The 15,026-nt window shown below is 40.4% G+C and overlaps 1 protein-coding gene across 1 annotated transcript in view; it reads left to right on the top strand.

Annotated features, from left to right (window-relative positions):
- LOC116174745 (tyrosine-protein kinase-like otk) overlaps nucleotides 1–10,482 on the top strand; it is a 71,847-nt gene extending 61,365 nt beyond the window's left edge. The window contains exons 10-16 of the mRNA XM_031492719.1: nucleotides 836–1,150; nucleotides 1,204–1,470; nucleotides 1,525–1,800; nucleotides 6,925–7,607; nucleotides 8,964–9,209; nucleotides 9,262–9,483; nucleotides 9,538–10,482. Coding sequence (XP_031348579.1) covers nucleotides 836–1,150; nucleotides 1,204–1,470; nucleotides 1,525–1,800; nucleotides 6,925–7,607; nucleotides 8,964–9,209; nucleotides 9,262–9,483; nucleotides 9,538–9,624 — 2,096 coding nt within the window. The 3' untranslated portion in view covers nucleotides 9,625–10,482. The remainder of the gene's footprint in view (nucleotides 1–835; nucleotides 1,151–1,203; nucleotides 1,471–1,524; nucleotides 1,801–6,924; nucleotides 7,608–8,963; nucleotides 9,210–9,261; nucleotides 9,484–9,537) is intronic.
- The last annotated feature ends 4,544 nt before the right edge of the window (nucleotides 10,483–15,026 follow it).

Here is a 15,026-nt window from a genome sequence, read left to right as displayed (position 1 = left end):
CCTGAATCATTTGGCTCCGGACCCCATTTTTGTAAATGGATGTTCTTGTGATTTCGATTTTTGTTTTGATGCGTTTTTTATCGTGAGTCTGAGCCTGGTAAGCAAACGTATCGCATATTGTAAACATCAGATTAATGTGCGCATGCGCACTGCGCAGGCTGCGCAATGTCCACTTTCTTATTTATTAATATATTTTGTTGAAATTTTAACCACAGATATTTCTGGAGAAGGCAAACATATCGCATATAGTACAAATCAGATGTGCGCATGCGCAGACTGCGCAATGGCAACTTTCTTATTTATGGAGGTATTTCTTTGAAATTGTAGCCAAAGTTGCTTTTAGTGTAAGCAAACGTATCGCATATTGTAAACATCAGATTAATGCGCACATGCGCAGGATGCTTAATATCAACTGTTATTTATCGAGATATCTTTTTGAAATTTTAATCATAGATGCTCCTGTTAAAGGCAAACATAACTGATATTCCAAAAATTAGATGTGCGCATGCGCAGTCAGTCCCAAATTTTAACCATAAATGTTTCTAGTAAAGAAAAACATATCACATTAGTAAAAATCGAAAACTACAAATGTCATTAGGAAAAGTAAACATATCGCACATATTAAAAAACAAATCCACGCATGCGCAGACTGCAAAATGCCAACTTTTTTGTTTATGGAGATATTTATTTGAAATTTTAACCATAGATGCCTCTAGTAAAGAAAATCACAGCGCACATAGCTATGGCCTTTTGAGAAGTACTGATCATTCATGGAAAATGCGCTTTAGGGCGAAAACCTTTTTACTTGTTTTAACATTTTGCTACTTTTTTTTAGGAAAACCATCCATCATAGAGGGCCCTAACAGTATGGCGGTTGAAGAAAATAAGAAATCGGTGTTGACCTGCCTCCACGATGTCGACAATGCATCCGAACAATACACCGTGGTCAAATGGAAGAAAGACGGGAAAGTTCTTAAGCACGACTACGACGAGGAGACCACCTCGCACCAACGGATACGAGCGTTCAAGCAAAACGGCACCCTTGTCATTTATTCCACGAAACCGTCCGATCGTGGCGACTACGTTTGCGAGATTACGACGGCGGGATTCGAGCCGCTCGTGTCGAAATCCGCGACAATTTCAGTGATCGGTGAGTTCCTCCACGTCGATCGCCGCCCATGGTTGCAACGCGTGAAATTTCAGAGATACTGAAGTTTTCGCCTCCTCCCGTAAATAAAAAGTTGGAGTTGGGGAGCACGGCGAAAATTCACTGCAAGGCCCAGGGAACGCCGCCGCCGACGATACGCTGGGAGAAGGACGGGAAGGGGGACGGTTTCGACGCGCACATCGCCGACACGAACGGAACTCTCCACTTTAATGGGGTCCTAAGCGAAGATAAAGGCAGATACACGTGCTTCGCGAGTAACACCCAGGGCACTATTAACGTTACGTTAACGATTGATGTTGTCGGTAAGTCGTGGAGTCGGTGGAAGGAGCAATTAATATCTGTTGATTTTTCCGTAGTGGCGCCGAAGTTCACGCTACTCTCCCACAATCCGACGGAGGCGATCGAGGGCTTCTCGGTAATGTTGGACTGCGTGGCCGACGGGGATCCGAAACCGACGATCCACTGGGACAAGAACTTGCAGATGAACGACTTCAATCGTTCTCGCTTTCAAGTTTTGGATAACGGCACACTGTACATTAAAGAGGTGCACAGGGAGGACGAAAATAACTACGGGTGCACGGCTGGAAGCAGTGCCGGTCTGAATCGGAAAGAAATCCGTCTTATTGTCCACAGTATGTACATATTGGCGTAAAACTAGCGCATATATGGGTGCAACACCAAAAACCACAAAAGTGAGAGCAACCATCGGCAAACTCGCACGCATAATAATCATAAACCAGAGATAAACAAAATATATAACATTCATGTAGGCTTTGACAGTTGACATATTTGCACTGGCATAACAAAGATTAACACAAACCCAATATTCAGACACTACATGCCAAGGGTCGACTCAACGCAATGATTAGCAATATCGGCAAGGTGGCTCTTTTCTAAGGCACAAAAAGAACAGTACATAAAATATATATCTCTGCGTATGTCAGTTATGAACTTTAGCGCAGTACATATTCGAAACAAGTCACCCTGCCAAATATTAATAATCATAATCACCCGGTTCAAATAAATAGTAGGAGCATATCGTTAAGTATCACATTACAACAAAGCAAAGGAACATGTCGTGGCAAAATATTAGTATAAAGTAATTAAGTAATTCTCAATGTCAAGTGCAATATGTAACAATCACCCACCTAACGTACGTCACTCGCCCCCAGCTGAAGCACCCTGTAAATAAACAGTAACATATTCATGATGCAAACAAAAGGGAAATGTGCTGCAATAAATTCAATTATAAATGAAAAAGTAGTTTTGCATACTTGTATTGAATATCATCCCTAAGGGAACATACTGTATCTAAATATAAATAAAACACGTAAATCGGTCAGTAATTCATATTGCGGGATGGCAGGCAAAACCAGCGCTTGCAACAAAGGAGTACTGTAAACTGGAAAACAACATATTTATGTAGAAATTTCTTAAAACCTTCACAAACAACTTACAAAGGCAATACCTTGAACACAGAATAATATTATATAAAGAGTTTCAAAGACCCTTAAGAGCTTCGTAAGGCATTCCTTTAAACACTGAGCATGTAAACTAAAGGCTTTAAATTGAGACTGAAGAATATCAAAGGCCTTTTCAGATTAATGGCAACTCTTAAAATACCCTGACCTGCTGAGGAGCCTCCCCCCAGATTGTGATCTCTTTCCAAAGGCAGCCTCACACCAGCAGACAATGTATTCCACTGCGCCTTTTCCTCCTCTAAGCAGAAGTGATATGTGTGATCCCCAACTACCCCACTCAACGGCCCGTGTGCAGTGACCAGGTCTATGTATGACCGATATAGCTTTGTCTCTTGCTGCTTCGTACAGCGTCCCCTTTGGTACCTATGCATGTTGGTTGATGTATTGCCCTATTCTGCCTCATCGTCTCCCTCGTTTTAAAAATGAAGGACGAAACGAAATAGGCTGATATGTCAGTAGCTCTTGGGTTGAACCGTAGCCTACCGATAGATCTAGCCGTGACATTGATTTGGTGACGTCACAACTGGAGATGGGCCACTGCAACGCGATACTATGTGTTTAAATGCAATTTGATTCGCGTGCATACTCATTTAACGCGAAAACATTTAGTAATTACTTATTTTGAGCCGCAGGAATGTTATATGTTGTTTCCTAATTATAGACACGTGTTATTATGCAAAAATTTTATTAAATACGTACATATACAACAAATACTCACTGAAAACCGAGCTGAAAACAAATAAAATTTAAACATTCTAATACACACATCTGCCTTTTTTAGCGTAACAAAACGAAGTTGAGGTACGCTTATGTGCTCGTTATTCCGTCGTCTGCCTATCTGTCTGTTCCATCGAGATCTCAGCCCCTGGACCATCTAGAGACTACAGGTTTTCGGTCATTTGTAGTTGCATAGGTCTATATTTTCCCGTTACTCATCATTTACATCCTTTTCATATATATGATGGCTGATTTTCAAAAATGGTGGGGTACGTGTCTTCGGCAAGTTTAATCTGGCCTCGTGGAACTGTTAATACTGTATCGTCTTATCTAGTCATCTTGTCTACCCGAATAATGAAAATGCTGGGGAAATGCTTTGTACAAACCCTGGAGTAACTAGTAATTTCCAAATTGTCCTGGCGAATACATCTTAACCACTTTTTTTGATCGTCTTCATTTTTCGAAAAACGAAAAACCGTAAGGAACCTTGTCTCTTGAACTATAATTGCTTTTGCAACCAGGGACGCAGCACGTGTTTGGCATTTTCTTACTTATTCTGTTCGAATACAGTTAATTTAAGTGTACAACATTAAACTACTTGGAATTAATTACATTAAAAGTCGATATGACGGCCGCCGTCAGTTGTGACGTCAACGCAATAGTGGGGATGAGTGTCACGGCTAGTTCTATCGGTAGGCTACGGTTGGACCCTGGACTTCTCGCCTATCTTAGGAATGAAAACCGCACCTACCTCCCACCAGTCTTTGATGTGGGGATATAGCCACTGATGTAACATTTGTAATATAGCTTAAGGGGTAGCTATCCCCCTAAAAAGTTGTACTAGGATGGGTGTTAATGTCTCAGTCCCTGTTATAAGGAGAATCGGCCGGCCCATAATTGTATAAAGGTCGTAGAAGTTCAATGACCTCATCTTTTGTGGTGGTCAATTACATTTCTGCTGGTCAATTTCCCATTCTACTGTGGTGTCAAATTACATGTCGGAGATCATCCAACATCCTGATGTCCATCATGAATGATGTCATTTTTATGTGGTGTCTAATTACAATGTCAAGGGTGTACAAGGTGAATGACCCCATTTTTGCGTTACCAAATTACACGCTTGAAGTAATCCAAGGTCGACGACCTCATTTTTTGGCGTGTTTACACACGAGGTTAGCCAAGGCCAATGAAACCATTTTTACCCACGTGACGCGACTTTCCAAGGTCACCTCCACGTGTCGCACGTGCAATGGACCCTTTTTGGTGTAAATATACGACCACTAAGACCCGGTTGTATAATGTCAGTTTAAACTTCAGTTTATAGGTAGATAGAATTGGGTAGAATTGTGGGTTAAAGGATTTGATTGGCTAATATTTCACAAGTTGGCCAATCGTATTTCTCAAATCTGACATTGTACACAACCGGGCCTACAGGTGGGTTCATAGCTCTCCGTTCATCTGTTGCGTTGATCCGTCAAACGGATAGTACATTTTGTTAAGGTTCATAGCAATCCGTCCACAGTGTACATTTGCAACGTATAACCATAACCTAAATTTTATTTTGTACTGTACCCTCCGTGATTTTCAGTATGTAAAAATAGTACGAAAGTAAGAACACGTTGCTATCTGATTATTACCGTGAAGAACGAATAGGCGAACACTGTTAACGTACCCAACATAACCTCACTCTTGTTAAAAACCGACCAACGGAAACGTAAATGTTCAACTTCAACCAACTTTTCCGTCGTAAACGGACGACGTACGATTTAAAAATTTGCTGTCTTCTGATTGGCTAACGGACAAACGGAAACGTATGAACGGAGAGCTATGAACTTACCTTTAAGACTGTAGTCGAATCTGTTGGTAGGACGGAAAGATGGGGACCTTCTGATGTCCTCCCTCTGACAAAGGAACCCGGAAAGTCTCTCTAGTTAGGCTGGTGCGTTCCCCGTCTGATCCCACCATTGTCCCCAACGAGTTTCTCTTTTGAAAGGATCTTCCGTAGGCGAGAGGCTGTGGGAATTTCTTCTATCGTCTCACAGAATCTTTCCCAAGAGGCTCTTTTTGCCTTCCGAATCGCCTTACTGTACCCAGTGAGGGACGTTCTAGCGTTTCTATTTGTTGTAACCCGCTTCAGCGGACAGCTGTTCTCAGAGGAGGAGAGAAGGGTATCAGTGAATAGTGTGGCAAGTCGTTCTAGATCAACTTGATCGATCACCGTCATGCAGAGTCCTGCGGTGTTGCTTTTCAATAAGTCCTCGTACAATGTTTGGTTTATTTTGTTTCCCTACTATTACTTTCAACTAAAACATATTTGTCTGCGGATTGATAGAGCAAGACTCATCACAGACTCTCTATCACACTAATCTGCCTGCTGGGAAGGAGGAGGAAATTGTAACATCTAGGACTTCTTTCCTGTTTCTGGTTACAAATGTTGTCTGATTGCCCTGATTGAGTATCTCTAGTTCCTCTGACTATCTGGGAGTTGGCGTCACATTTGATAAGAAGATGCAGCACCTGCTCCTTACAGCATCTGCTCAGCCTTCGTACCTCCGGTGGCGGAGGCATTGCTGCCTCCTTCTCCCCAAAGCACACACTATTTTGCACCGGTGCTGATTGGCTCTTCGACCACTAAAGTCACTAGGTCTTTTGTTATGAACTCTGAATAAGGAAAGGGTTATTAGTTTCGGCTTTACGAAAACCGCTGCCCTGGGACAATTGTTGCCCCTTCAGAGTCTCTGCAGAATTAGCATAGGTAACCCTTGATAAGGGAGTTATCAAGCCACGGTTCCTGTATAAGGGCCACGTATAGATTGTCTTTGATGAACAGGGCGCTGAAGGTGTATAAGGGACGTCCCCTTTCGTAACCCTGCTGGTGTTTTTCACCTTTCGTTTCACTTTAATTGAGCCATGACTAGGCTTATTGCTCGTCTGGTTGGGCTTTCCTCAACTTCCCTTGGAGTCACCTTGGTGGGTGTTTTTAATGTTCTACCAGAGGCTTCTTTGGGTTTTGGTTTGGTCCGATTAGTTTTTTTTTGCCCGGCCTTGACCTTAAACCCCAATTGCGGATTGTCTAGATAACTGGGCGGTTGACAGACGACTAGTCAGGTATAGCTAAGTGTCTTGCAATTGGAGACTCCGGGGAAATTTTGAAGATGACGACGCGTTGGGGGCTGTTTTAGTGTCCTTACTGGCCAGGCACATTCGTCAATTTATGTAACTCTGTTTTTTTTTTTACAGAAAACGGAAAGTATCCATTTCTACTTCATACACTTAAATTTTAAGTACTTAATCCAAAATTGTTTGCCATTAAGATAATGCGTCGTCCGAAAATTGTTTACGTTGACTGATGCTCTACGCGATAAGTTTATCCTTCGTTTAAAACTGAATAAACTGTTGCAGCCCAAAGAACGACAAACAAATTGAATGGCGCTTCTTGAGCGTTATCAGAACCCTCAGACTACTTTTACCACTAATCGTCAGTTATTAATTAATTCCCTTTTGTGATTCTTGGTGTGCACTGGTTACATTTCCATGCATAAACTTGCTCTTTTACAGCACGCGAGGGTTACCACCCGGAAGGAAACGAGGCGGAAGATTCAACTGTAACAAAGGCGGTGCTCATAACAATGTCGGTGGCGACTGCGTACATAATCCTAGTCATTGGCCTCATGATATGGTGCCGCTACCGGCGCAGGTCCCGCAAGCTGCCCATAGCGGACGGTGCCAAAATCGAAAACGGCGACGTCGACCACACCGAACTGAAAGAGGCGCCGAACGGGGTCGCGCCCGGATCGTCGCAGCCCGACAAGGACGGCCTGAAAAACGCGCACAAGGAGGGCCAGAAGAGCGACGGCACGGAGACGGCGCACTCGCAGAGCTCCGCCCAGTCGAAAAAATCGAAATCGAGCTACGACAAGATCCTGCTCTCTCGATCGCACCTGAAAGACCTGAAGCTGATCGGGCGCGGCGAGTTTGGTGACATACTGATCGCCTTCTTGCCGAAGAGCGCAGTGCCAGTGAGCGACAAACGCGGCTCGAACGCAAGTTTGTCGGGCGAGGACAAGGATCTGACGGTGATGGTGAAGTCGCTCACGCACACCAAAGACGAGGCGGCCCTGACCGAATTTAAAAGGGAAATCGATCTCCTCTCCAAGGTGTCGCACGAGAACGTTGCGAAGTTGTGGGGGTTGTGTCGAGAGGTGGAGCCACATTACATGATCCTCGAGTATACAGATTGGGTAAGCAGATCAATTTTTAGTGCTAAAAAACACCCTTATTGAAATAAAAAATGTTCTAAAATAGTTATTGCAAAAATTAAGTTTCAAAAACAACAAAAAAAGTTTCAAATAAAAGTTGCAAGATTCGATGGAATAAATTCAATAGACGTAGAAAAACATTTTGCAAAATGGCGGTTTTTGAGATATTGACATCAATTTCTTTATTTTAAATGGACGCCATATTGGATTTGTACGTCATTAGACAGAGAAAAAAATTACAAAACCAGTGATACAAACATTTAATATTTCATTTGGGAATCCACCTTGCATTTTTGCCTTGAAGTTTACAATGTAACTATTTCTGATGGCAGTAATTCCCTGGTCGTGTCGATGGTGACTATGCGAGACAATTAATAAACGAATGAAATTGGTTTCAATCACAGTCAGCTATGGAACTATGACAAATACAAATGAAATACTGAGTATCGCTGGTTTTGTAATTTTTTCTCTGTCTAATGACGTACAAATCCAATATGGCGTCCATTTAAAATAAAGAAGTTGATGTCAATAACTCGAAAACCGCCATTTTGAAAATGTTTTTTCTACGTTCATTGAAATTATCCCATTGAATCTTGCAACTTTTATTAGTAAATTTCTTCGATAGCCCTCTTTGTTACTAAAATATTTACCTTTTTAAAAATAGCGATTGTCACTTTTTTCCAATGATCTACGAAACGATTTATTTTTTTCAAAATATCGCATCAGAATATTTACCAGCATCAAAAACTACACAACTTTCCGAATGTATAACAATAACGGTATCCTACTCAATTTAAGACACCCTATATATACTCGTCGATGGTTTATAAAGACTTTAGTAGTACAGTATGGCTGTATTAATTATGGATATTCTTGAAATCCAGATAAACATGGAGGCGGAAAAAGCGGATGGGACGCATCCTTTCCGGGAAATACGATATGATTGATTCGAGAATATTCGGTTAACCGCACAAAATTGCATACTTCCCAATATATTTAAAACTTTGCGGAATCGAAATTTTGCCGCGGGATTGCATTCCCTACTTATAACCTTGGTCTTCGTGCGGAATTTTCAAACGTACAATTGAGATTCGAGATCCGTCACAGCTTTAGATGTCGTAGTTAGTTTGGTTACCATTCATGCGATTGTCTCTTAACGGCGAAAGGTGTTAGTTTACATACCAGCCCATGCCCCATACAAACATCAAAAAATTGTATAATTTTCATATAATTATTTAAATGAATAACCATAACCATAAATTCAGCAAACATTTACACCAAAAATGAAAAGGATTTCAAACAATAAAATTTAATAGACATCAATCGATCAAATTTTAGGGCGACCTGAAACAATTTCTGACAGCAACCCGAAAGGGTACATCTCAGAGCCTAACACCGGTACAATCCGTCGCCGTAATTCACCATCTGGCGAGAGGCATGGAGCACCTGTCGGCGGCACGATTCGTCCATCGAGATCTGGCCGCGCGAAATTGCCTAATCACGTCAACGCTGACCGCCAAAGTCGCCCTACCGCGGCTCACCAAGGAACCTTATAGCCAAGAATATTGCAAGCATATCAATAACGTACGTTTTACCAATTTAGTTTGCACTTTTTTTCGCCACCTATTCCTTTTAGATCATACCGCTGCGGTGGTTGCCCTACGAGGCGGTTTACGAGGACGAATACTCGACGAAGAGTGACGTTTACGCTTTCGCGGTTGTCATTTTGGAGGTGTTCAGTCAGGGCGAACTTCCCTTTCCGAAAATTAACGATACCACGTTCCTGGCAAAGCTCAAGGAGAAGGCGCTCGATTGGAAATCGCACAAGAATACACCTGATGATCTTCAAAAACTACAAGTACTGCTGTCGTCTACCGTCGCCTACCTATACTAATCGTTATAACTTTTGCAGGAAACGTGTTGGAATATAAACCCGCAGGAGAGGCCGTCGTTTGAAGATCTGGTAAAAGAAACTGAAAAAATTCTAAAGTCAATGTAAATAGTTTTATGTATAGCTCAGGCGTAAACCAAATTTTAACTATTAGATTATAGAGACACTTTAGAGCAATATGTTAAAATGATGAGAGAGAGAGAGAAGAAAACGCTTCCATTATAAAAAAAATTGCCCGCCTTACTTGCAAAGAATTTATCGTGTGTTCGAGTCGAATGTCTGTCCCTTTTCTACTCCCAATGCTTGTACTTATTTATTTATAGTTTTCTAATAAATGAGAGAGATTAGCATTAGTTGTACATATCTCTAGTTTTTAATGTAAAAAAAAGAAGCATATCAATTGCGACAAACCATCTTCGTTAACGAAACCAATTCTGTACATTAATTATTTGAGCCACCACACACTGCCAAATGAAAGAAGATGAATCGATGTTTCAAAATGGTGTCATTTTGAGATGTGTGTGAGAAATCAATGTATGGAGATCTCCAGATATATTTAAGCTTTGCGTTGTAGCTTTATACACGTACAATTGTGCACTTATGTGTATAGTATTATTAATTATTAATGAAATTTAGGTAAGTATATAGAACGAATGTAATTCTGATAAAGCTTCTATGAGGAATGTACGACAAAACCGTGATGTAATCTATCCTTCATATTGTAACTATTTATTATACATCATACTTATATAATAGAGTTAAACTTAGTATAATATTTAGGAGTTTTTAATAATGTTAGACATTACTGACTGTTCATACTATGAAGATGAGATAAAAATGTCTGTCCATATTAGGGATGTAGCTTTTTATAATAATTTTGTACTTTTTGTACTGTATTGTCCACTTTTATATAATTATGCATAATCATAACTTGTGATACATATACTGAATACAAATATATGAATGTGTGTGCCTCTCTTTGACCCAACAAACCTGCAATAGCCTTAAGTCATAAGAAAAGCCCGAATTTTTTAAAGTCACTCTGAATTCGAGATGTTTCCATTGAAAGGAAATTAATTGTTTCAGTTACTTTTATAACCCAAAAGTTGGTTTCTTTTTATTTAGGTAAAGTAAGGAAGCTGAACGGGAATTAGCTACCTATATAAAGTAATAATCTCGTGGAATTTTATTTCGTGTAGTATATTTGGGACGAGTAAATGAGTTGAATACGTATTTCGTTACCGAATATTGAATGCCAGAAAGCTTATGAAAGCGCAGAGGTAAGTATTTATACATCGGTGAAAGCGCTTATTTTGTCAAAGCTGAAAATTGTGGTACCTATAAATATGAGTTAAAATAAGGGCAAAAGTCCTGACCAGCCCACCATTCTTTCATCACTAACGCCATTGCTATTTCATCTGTATTAAATTAAAATAGACCTCGCTTTATTGACTGATTGATTAATTGATTGTCGAAAAGAAGCATTCGTCAAGCGACCGTTTGCAGAGCGCGTCGTGAACGGAGAGAGCACTTCCTGGGGTAGGCTCGACGAAGCCCCCGCCACTGTCTTCACGAGCCAGTTCGTCTGACCCTTAGTTTCCCCTTATTCCGCAGTGAGCTGGGACTCAGATTAAACTTACTCCACTGCACTCACCTAATCTATCTACACGTCGTCGCCTGTAATCTAGCGCCGTAGCCGATCGGAACCTTCCTTCTGACAGGGCACTACACATACCTACGCTAACCTCTACAGAGGTTCTCCTGTGCACAGGTCATGATAGCTAACATCTCCCCTCAAGTTTTTACTACAGTGTCAAGCCAATAATATACCAATAAGACTGTTCCTCGACCATATCTCGGGAACCGTTCGTCGACTTAGGGGTAAAAATTTTTTTGGGTAAATCGGTCATGAAGAATCGCTGGAAAATATTTTCAAGTTCTAAAAATGACCACCAGAGGGCGTAACTGCCATCTTAAATATGTTAAAATTGCATTTTCTTTAAATTTCCCATAATAAACTAAAACTTGTTTTTACATTTTTAAAAAGATGTAATGATCTTAGCCTCCTTCTATCTTGCCGGGCTAACGCCAACTTCAAGTCACACCGGAATATTTGACCATATTCTGTAGTAGCGGGAATGCCAAACTAACATGGCTGTCTATTTGAATATTCTCGCTTAAGTTTCCCGCGAGAATCTGTCACTCGGGGACACTCGAAGTGCACTAAGATCGTGATCGTCATGTAGGACACCTAAGTTGTGTAGTAACTGGGTTCTCAGCAGGCACTGAGGGCGTTTTATGGGTAAAAAAAAATAAAAAAAATCAAATGGAATGGTATGACTTTTTCTTTATAAAAAAGTAACAAAATAACATCCAAAGAGGCCAGTGAAAACCGTTTTTCAAAATCTCGTACTTTGCGTTGCCGCTCTTACGTTCTGGGATAATTGTTTCAAATTTGATACATCAATTATTTTTTAGGATCTCTACAATTTCAAAATAGTTAGTTGCATATGGTTACATTTTTCTTATTTTGACGAGTACTATCACCCCCTGAAATATCTGCATGACACGGATCATCGGGGTTCTACTGTAATACAAATGGGAGTTACAGATCACACCAATTTCACCAGTACATAAAACCACTCTGTCCTAACTTGCAGGCAGTTAACTTAATCCTACCTCACTTCCATGCGCGAATTCTATTTTCACAAATAAAACACACCCCACGGTAATTTTCAGGGTGTCGAGTTACTTCGTTCGCGGCTTAACGCGTATGACCTGACGGTTATCTCAGAACAACCAACTTTACTTTTATAGGTCGACACCTATCCCTCGACACATATCTTTTACATCACAATCAACAAATTTCACAGCGATTTCTCTTGACCCATTTTGATAAAAATTTTTTCCCGAAGCTGTGCAATTAACGGTTCCATAAATATGACCTGTGACCATTATTAATGGGACATCCTGTATATACTTTTTTCTACGGACCATATAAAAAAATAGAGTTGATGATGACTTTGAATATAAAATTTTATATTCAAAGATGATGATTTCTCGCAACGCCATCTTGTGGATCTGAAATACTGGCAATGAGAAAGTGTTTTTTTTTTGTATCTGCATAACATCAGAATTAGAGAAAATAAAGTCGAAATCGGCAGATTGTTGTTTTTCTGATATATCTTCGAAAGTAATCGGAATTTTCTGGTGTTCGTAACAACTTCTTTAGTTGCAGGTAGGTAACTACAGTTGGCACATGAACAGTTGCGTGTTTGGCGGCATTTCCTTATTAAGCGGCAGAGCAAAGCGATGCAAGCTTTTTAGGGGAGTCGATGGTGTCCGTCTGTCCGTGAACACGATAACTGTCAAACGCTTGGACCGATTTGGTTGAAACTGTGCACAGTTGACCTATATGCTACAAGTAATAAGCCTACTGAAAATGGGTCAAATCCAATGACTCCGTGGGGTCACACCGAGGTGGCCTGCCGCTTTTTTTAGACTCTCTTTATGGGTTTATTTTTTCTTCTAAACGAAATTTTCTTCCTGGTTATTTTTACGTTTATGATTCCTAAATTTTGGTGGACGTAGGATTCTGTGTGTTTTAGTTAATTGAAATAGGCAAAATATATCACTTACCTGTCGTCGTTCAATTGCTATTTTTTTCTTTTTTTCTTTTCTGATACAAGGAGAATATGGCGAGGGAAAGGAAGAAAACAGGATGGAGAAGATTTAATTAATTGACAGATAAGCGAATGCCCAACACTACCAATGACGACGCCAAAAAAGACCAAGACACCTCACACGCAATAGCACTTTACCAACAACAACTATTGAATTGAAAAATGTTATCAATAATGTATCACAATTTCCCAAACTAAAAATTAAATCAACGCATACTCCATCTACACAAAAATGAAAATAATACTATTTGAAACTGAAATTTAATCATCGGCATCAACATTCCCCCCGGGATGAAGGTTGCATTCAGGCTTCAGAAAGCTACACAAAAATAACTATAAAGTTCATGAGACAAATTAATGAAATATCCAAAATTAATATCCAATTAAATTTAACGTTAAATAATAAAAAAAATAAAAAAAAACTATTGTGAAGGCAAGGGGCAAACCTTAATAACTGGTCTGCGATAAGTACCATATTTGGTACGGACGTCTACAACTCGTACGACTTGATCTTTTCCAGGATACATCTTTTCTATAATCCCTAAGGGCCATTGCAATGGTGATCTTTTCCAGGATACATCTTTTCTATAATCCCTAAGGGCCATTGCAATGGTGGAGTATTTGGCTGTTCTACTACAACAATGGTGCCAATTTGCACGGGGTTATGTTCTGTGTTCCATTGCGATCGTACCTGTAGAGTTGTGAGGTATTCTAATTTCCACCTTTTCCAAAAAACGTGTATCATCCGATCGATGAGTTGAAACCGATCTAATCTGCTAATATTAATATTACTATAGTCGTATGCCGGAAAATGCGTCAAAGGGCCTAAGGTTAAAAAATGCGCTGGAGTCAAAATGGTGGGTTCAGACGGATCAGAACTAAGAACGTATTGACGAAAAGATCAGAAGATAGATATTTTTACGTGGAAGACCGTCGACCAATCACAAGTCTTCTTGTATACGACAGTACTGTTACACATTCGCTTTCTGTGCCTTTTTTCTCTTCCCATAATATTCCTTTCAACTCCCAGCATCCCAGCTCAATTTTCGCCTATGCCTACTCTTTCTTCGAATTTTGCTACAACCTCTGTCTCTTGCTTCCGTTACCTTGAGAATGATGGTGTCTTCCTGTTTCTTCATATTGATTCTGTCTCTGCCTTTGCCTCTGCATCTGATTATTCTTTTACTTCTGCTTCTTGGTATTAGGTTATGCGTAGTACCTACATCTAAAGCAAATACGAGGGATTTAGTTAAAGTAGGTTATTCTAAAGTCGGATGGACGAGCTGCATTGCTAGAGTGTAACAGAACATAAAAGTACCTACAACCTTTTATTTTGTTTGATGGTCACTGTAATTTTTGGTTAGAGACCACTGTAACTCTAGGTACATTTAAATGACCTAGTAAGTGACTTACATGTAGGGTGGCACCACGTAACTACGGGTATGGTGGCGCCATCCATTGGTAGAGAACTGACACGTGCATAGGTCCAGTCTGGTTTCACACCGAAGAGGACATGGTCACACAAGTTATCGTCTACTACCGAACATTTCAATGGGACACGCTGGAACATCCGCCGTATAGTCTCTACCTTTCACCCTGTGACTTCCATGTTTTTGGACCTCTAAAACAAGCTATTCGCCGAACACGATTCGCAACGGACGACGAAGGGTCCTTTATATATAAATCGTATCTGTCATTTCGTTTGCTCCACGCAGTCATTTTTTCCTGGCTCTTCCGGTTCTGTATTCACTTCTAGTGAGCGGAGTGTGTCAATACAATCCAAGTGGTTTTAATCACAAACTATGAAGCGAATTATTATTCCACCTG

Source organism: Photinus pyralis, unplaced genomic scaffold (assembly GCF_008802855.1).
Source record: "Photinus pyralis isolate 1611_PpyrPB1 unplaced genomic scaffold, Ppyr1.3 Ppyr1.4_LG6, whole genome shotgun sequence".
In the NCBI taxonomy this organism is placed as follows: domain Eukaryota; kingdom Metazoa; phylum Arthropoda; class Insecta; order Coleoptera; family Lampyridae; genus Photinus; species Photinus pyralis.
Note: the sequence above shows the minus strand (reverse complement) of the source record. Positions and strands in the feature narration are given on the sequence as shown.